This window comes from Lygodium microphyllum, chromosome 3, assembly GCF_053477565.2.
Source record: "Lygodium microphyllum isolate KBCC chromosome 3, Lygodium_microphyllum_v1.1.10, whole genome shotgun sequence".
Taxonomy (NCBI): domain Eukaryota; kingdom Viridiplantae; phylum Streptophyta; class Polypodiopsida; order Schizaeales; family Lygodiaceae; genus Lygodium; species Lygodium microphyllum.
Genome location: NC_141137.1, coordinates 106,099,594 through 106,106,714, shown reverse-complemented (window position 1 = coordinate 106,106,714; position 7,121 = coordinate 106,099,594). Strand labels below are relative to the sequence as shown.

General features: G+C 38.9%; 1 protein-coding gene across 1 annotated transcript; it reads right to left on the bottom strand.

The window, feature by feature from the left end:
• Positions 1-603: 603 nt before the first annotated feature.
• On the bottom strand, positions 604-4,951 carry LOC148038711 (heat stress transcription factor B-2b-like; the record flags this gene model as incomplete). Its single annotated transcript, XM_087675273.1, has 2 exons — positions 604-1,131; positions 4,919-4,951. Coding segments are annotated over 2 exons (561 nt in total), but the record flags the coding sequence as incomplete, so codon positions are not given.
• Positions 4,952-7,121: the final 2,170 nt, after the last annotated feature.

Here is a 7,121-nt window from a genome sequence, read left to right as displayed (position 1 = left end):
GGTTACTTTTGAAGAGAGGCCTTTCCTTTCCTCTTCCCAAGCTCTCTTTCAAGCTTCCATAGCTCCTTAGCCAAGCTCCTTGTCAAGAAGCTCTCGTGCAACGCCCTTTCCACTCCTGCAACCAATTCTTTGCGCTGTTGTGATGGCTCGTCTCTCTATCCCTCATGACAAGGTAGATGCCATTTGCAATCGGACGCGCCGTTGCCTAACCTGTCCTCCAGCCTTCTACCGTTGTCAGATGCATCATCCAGCTTAGATCTCTTGGCTCCCCATTCTGGTTTGGCATGGAAGCACTCGATTGATGTAGGGGCAGGTGTGATCGATGCTGATTATCGAGGTCCTGTTGGTGTCATCCTCTTTAACCTCTCTGATCAGCCATTCCAAAAGGGACCTACGCTCGCTTGGCTTCATACTTGCCAGGAAAGTTGGCATCGAAATCAAGGCAAGTGTCATCTTTCAGCATGCTGTGTCTGTTCTTCCTTTGTCAGAGAAACAAAACAAGTTGCTCCCTTTATCAACTGATTTTCTGTTCCCATAGATACCATTTCAATCCTTTTCCTACCTAGCAGCGGCACTCCAAAGAGCTTTGGAGTTGATGCTGTCTTAGAAGCTTCCAGAAAGGTCACTACAAAGTTTGTGCAAGCAAGAAAGCTCTGAAAGAAGCCTTGAGTTTTCCTTTCTCAACCTCTCAATTTCAACAATGTTTATTGTTGGGGGATATCTTGGTGATGAAAGTGGAGATGAACTTAAGAACGTTGCCTGATCATCATCAGAATTGACTGGGGAAACAGACCTTTTGGATGGAAGTGTTGCTGCAATATTTGACTGTGATGATTTGCGCATGTGAATATCACTCAGTAGATGCCGCTCCCCCTTCCTGAAGTAATCGTTAGCAAATTCCCATCTATCTGGTACAATCTTTCTAAAGCCATAAGTATTCAATTGGCGAACAAAACTCGAAAAATTGTTGTGCTTGAAGAAATTGGGTAAAATATCTCTTGAAATTTCAGGAGGCCTCCATACAATGAATGTGTTGCCTACATCGTTCCATGAAATGATCTCGTATGTTGCTGGGTCATCAAGTAGCTGATATGTCTTTGTAAGGAATGGTGCAAGCCCTGACCTTTGCGGCTCAACAACACTGCAGTCGATGCAGATGGCTGATGATTGGAGTAGGCATTAGTGGGCAAGAAGAACGACAAACTGTACTTGCGTTTTCTTTTTTGCAATGAGGAGACACTGAAACTATTCCCACCAGCCTGGCCAATCAGCTTGCAAGAAAGACTCAGAGTAGAAACAACAAAGTCACCTGGACTAGCTTTAGGGTCCTCCAAGCATAAAAATCTATTGCCTCCATTTTGAAAACAAAGTTAAGATCCCTACCTATAAATTCCACCCATCTTTTTTGGTCATCTTCACTGATGTGGGACAAGTTTGGATTCCTCACAACCTCAATCCCATGCAAGCTGTACTTGCATCAGACTGAGAGTGTCTCAGCAGGGTAGTTTGATTGAGCAGTGAACAAAAGTGATCATGGAGTTACTCCTCCCGAGAGGGACAAGTAATGTATGCTTGCGATGGATATGAAGCCTTTGTAGTTGTCTGCTGGAAACAACCAATGCTTTGTGTGGAGTTGCAGCATTGATATGCATTGGTCTACTTGAATAGTACACATTGAAGAATCAAGCTTGAAGACTTAATTCTTGGTTGAAATTGTCATCATGGAGCTATTGGGAGTATTGGAGACTGACTATGGGGACATTGGCTATACTGATTCTTAGCTGACTTCACCAATTTAAGAGGTAATTGACTCTTGAGCTCTCTTCTAATTTCATCCTCTTGCTAAGCCTAATAAGCCTATTGTTGGAAGAGATTCAAGTAGTCAATCATGCATTTCCTTTAAGATTCCAATGCCTACATGCTGTCAATTTAATTTCAATCATTCTCTTAGGCTTCCTTGCATTTAAGATGATCCATTCCATGCTGGAAATTCTTATTACTATTCACTGATTGCCTCACCCTAACCTTTTTGACTTGTGATGATTGCTTGAGCAAATATTAATTCCTGAATATCCATTGTAAATGAGGTGAGTTAGCAGTGAGTCACTGCTTGGTAAGCCCTCTCCTTATTCCCAATTCAATTCCATGCACCTCATGAAAAGAATTATTTCCAAGCCACCTTGCATAGCATGCTGATTGCTTAAATAATAAAGGTCTGCCATGTACACTCCAGGCGAGGAAAAAGCCTGATGCAAGGCGAGGTGGCAAGACAAAAGAGGGGTGACCCCCCCTTGCCACTAAAGACCCTGAAGGGGTGCACAACCCGGCCCAGGGGGAACTTTGCTCACCTCCCGGTGATCCAGAGCCCAAGTTGCTTGTAGGTGTAGGTACTCACTTGAAGAACTGAAATATTGACTTGGCATTGATGTATGGAAGTATTACTGGCTACAAATGTATGGAAATTCTATTGAGGATGTATTTGTAGACATGGGAATACACATTTGTCCTTGCACCTTCTTCACCTTCTTCCCTGTCCTTCCATGGCTGCCAGCCATTTCTCTCTCCTCTTCTTGCCTTTCTCTCTCTACTCCTAGTCTTTCTCTCTCCTCGTCACTCTTTTTCTCTCTCTTCCTGCAGTCTTTCTCTCTCTTCTGCACACACACACTCTCTCCTGTCTCCTTCATTACAATTATTTATGTATCTCTCTCTTCTTTCTTTCTCTATTGACTTTATTGAGTCCTGATGGAGAGAGAGAGAGAGAGAGAGAGAGAGAGAGAGTTACAAGACGTACACATAGTGAGAAATGAAGATAAGGGCCATGCACAAATACATACATATGCATACATAGAGAGAGGCGCATACACACATGCACTACTTAATTTATTACTTAGTTGATAACTTAATAACTAATTATTTTTTTGTTAATTACTATATATATATATATATATATATATATATATATTAGGTGGCTTACTTTGATTTTTTTAAAATCGAGAAGGGGGTTGCTTGTAACTCATCGAGAAAAGGGTTGCAACCCCTTCTCAAGATGATCTTTTTTTTCACAAGTCTCCTCCATCATTTCTTTGAGGGGACTTGTGATTTTTTTATTTTTTTTTTGAATAGGGGGTTGTTGGCAATCCCTTCTTAGCGAAAATGTTTTTCACAAGTCCTTTCTAATTTTTTTTCATTGAACATGGAGCTATTAGTAACCCCTTTCTAATTAAAAAAATTCATAAGCCCTCCTAGAGAGATGGAGGAAAATTGTGAATATTTTTCATTGAGAAGGGGTTGCCGGCCAGCAACCTTTGTCTGGTGATAAAAAAATTCATATCCCGTTAGAGAGATAATGGAGGGGAGTTGTGATTCAAAGCTCTCTCTCTCTCTCTCTCTCTCTCTCTCTCTCTCTCTCTCTCAATGAGGAAACTACCACAACATTTAAGTGGACAAAGATTTGTTCTTCTATTTCACATAGGAGATTATGAGAATTTTAAACGAGATGATGATATTGACTCTCACAAATCATGCAAGTCAGCAGCATGGAGACTTCTCTACAGGCATAACTTGGTAGAAGTATATTTGCAATGGTATCTTGTTGATATGTTCTCTATATGTAATAGAACAATGAATGGTAGGTTCATGTGTGGGCTATTGAATAAGGGGATATTGCAAACTTTACTAAGGAAACGCATAGATTAGATGCACTTGAAGGAGGAGTAGCTCATATATAAGGATCACCAAATTAAGTAGCAGTGGAATGAAGAGATATACCAGAGATGTTCTATCTTCCTTGACTGCCTAAAGGTGAATTTTCCTCCAACAAGAATGCATTATACAAAAAATACTTGAAGAAAAAAGGATGCAAAAGACATAAGGATCCAGATTTCTGCTAAGTAATTCCACATGTATTCTTTAGAATATATCACACTTTTATGTCTTCTTCTAAAGAGAATATGACTAATCGTAGGAAAGTGATACCTCCATTACATTAGTTCTCATAACTCATTCTTTAGTAAGGAGTCATGGTGAAGCCATAATTTCTAAAATATTTCGATGATATTGATTGGCCACACTTTAGCCCTACAATGATACTATTTGTGGATGATAGCATAAAGAAAATGCAATATAACCCACATAACTCCTTTACATATCCATTGAGAAAATCCCATGGATACCATCCTCTTCAAACACATACTTTTTTATTTGATTGATGAAAATCCCTTCAATACTATTCTCTTGGAATACATGCTTCCATGTTTGAATGAGTTAGTAGGTTTTCACAGGGAAGTCTAGGAGTTTGTTAGAGAACACCCATTTCACCCTCCAGCAATGGACAACTAGATTGATATTTAATATTTGCAATAAATATCTTTATTTGCTTTACACATATTAGTTCACTAACTTGCAAATGCATTTGTGGATTGTATATTTTTTTGTAGTTTTTGTAGTAAGTTCATGTAGTACAATGCGAAATATATCAATATATTAAAAATTTAATTGTTGAAGTTTGGATTTTAAAATGAAGAAATCTTAAAGGGAATAATATCTACAAGTAATAAAGTAATATGGAGCTATATTTTACGGAGATTGTGAAGCAATTGCTTGCAAGGGTCTATTGTAAATGAATGCATAACTTCAATCCATACATAAGCCTAATCAAATGAGGAAGCGAGAGAGCAATGTGCAAGTATAAGTGGATGTGTCTGTAGTTTGCTTGTATGTGCATAATTAAAGTATTAACACATCAAGTTGTCATTATAAAATATGTGCAAAGAATGGAGAGAGTGGTGATGTGAAAGTATATATAGTGTGATATCTCATATGTATGCATAATTGAACCATTAACATTGTGATAATATTATCAAAGATAAGCACATAAGCTTAATCTAGTGATCTAAATAAGTTAAGGAGAGAGAACTACTAATGCATTGTTAGAGAGAGAGAGAGAGAGAGAGAGAGAGAGAGAGAGAGAGAGAGAGAGTGTGTGTGTGTGTGTGTGTGTTCTTGAGAGGGAGGAGGAGAGGGAGATGCATATTGTGGGTCTCCAAGACCTATATATATATATATATAGAAGGGAGTGAGATATCGGCGGTTGGTATCCAACAAATGGAGAGAGAGAGAGAGAGAGAGAGAGAGAGAGAGAGAGAGAGAGAGAGAGAGAGAGAGAGAGAGAGAGAATTAGTTATGGTTCTAATGAGGAGGGGGAGAGTAAGATGTCGTGGTGGTGGTGACAGTGCTAGTGGTGGTGGTGGTGGCAACAGAGGAGCAACATTGATGCTTAATATATGCCCAAAAGAAAAAGATGACCAAGTGGACTATGTGAAATAAAACTCGAGGTTGCCAAAAAAAGCTCGCTCCTCACACACACTTGTCAATTAAGAAACCATGGGTGTCCCACATAGCAACATGTGTGTGGTGAACATTCGGGGGAATGCCTTCGATGAGTTCCAGGCATCAGTGGTGGGTACTTTCCACAGAATACTATGGAATTCAATATTTCAACCATGATACCTAAGGCTATGGACCAAAAGCTTTTAGAGAAAGAACCACAAAACTAGCACTCTCAATAGGCTAGTAGATATTAAAAAATAATACATGGCTATAGATTTTGCTAGCATACAAGTGGAAATGGATGGCATTAGACTTTAAATATTAATATGTTATCATTGAACCAAATGAGAAAATTTTCTACAAACATACAAAATAATTGTTTCAATAAATCTCTCTCATCGACCAAATAGAGGAAAAATCACTTTTCTAAAGGAAATGCTTATTGTGTTCTTTTGATGAGAGTAAAGGAAATTCTACATGTTTAGATTCTCCTAATGAGGAGGACGAAGAAGTTGTTCATGCCTATATGGCATTTGATTCCACTATTCAATTGCCTTCTTACATGTGGATCCTTCATATAAGAGCCACATATTATCAAACCCATGATGCCAAATGGTTTAAAACTTACAAACCTTTACGAACTCATTTTGAGGTTTGGTTTGGTAATAACATGACCCAATTTGCCTTGGGCTAGAGACAGGCCATGATTGAGCTTTCCAATGGTCATCTTATGACCATTAATCAAGTCTACTATGTCCCACACCTAGTAGAAAATTTAACTTTCATTAGTGGTCTCACTTCAAAAGATACAACTATAGAATTTAAAGAGCCTTATTGTCAAATCAAATAATGCTTACATAGTGGCAACATCTATCTTGCCACTTGTCCAAAAATTAGTTGATTGTATTTGCTTGGTCACACCCTCGTGACTGTAGACATTACACGGCACGACGGATAGAATTTGAGCAAGGGGTAGAAAACACACAACAATTATGAGAAGAACAAATTCTACTTTAATTTCAAATGAATTGATACAAAGATAGCTTAGTCCACCCGTGCACTTCCACTGTGATGCTTAGATGACAATCTAGACAGATGATAGGTGAAGAACTTAAGGGTAGCTGGAAGAACTTTGCTTGGGTGAAAGATGGATTAAGAATGGCTTTAGAGGGGTCTTCCTTTTATAGCCTAGGAAGGTAGTCTGGTCCGCATGTCTAACCATATTCTAAACCTTCTCTAATTGGCTAGGAAATATTCTAGGAAATATTTTCTTTACCATCAGGCCTCGCAACTCGATGCATTGTTTCTTGAGTTGCTACCAACATAACTACTCTATCTAACCTAAAAGCTAGATCCACAAAGGTTACCTTTTTGCCATTTGGTCCAAAGATCTCATCTAATATATGAGTTAGGACCCACCCAATGTCCATGCTCACATATGGCTTCTCCTTATAATGGGGGCCTTACAACTTATAACACCATGGATCATTGGTGGCATCTTATGAGGGTGGGGCATTGAGCATATCTAACATTCCTCCCCAATGTTCAAATTGTGTTCTCGGCCCAATGCCAAGTCTTTGAAGATGAATTGGAAGGAGATACTTTGTAAGAGCTTTGGTGAAGATATCTACTTCATTCTCCTCCATTGGACAATAGACTAGCTCTAGTATCCCATCCTCGATTAGGTCACACACATAGTGATATTGGATCTCAATGTGTTTGGTATATGCATGAAAAATGGGATTTTTGGCAATGGCAATGCAACTCCGATTGCCACATCTTAGTAATGTTGT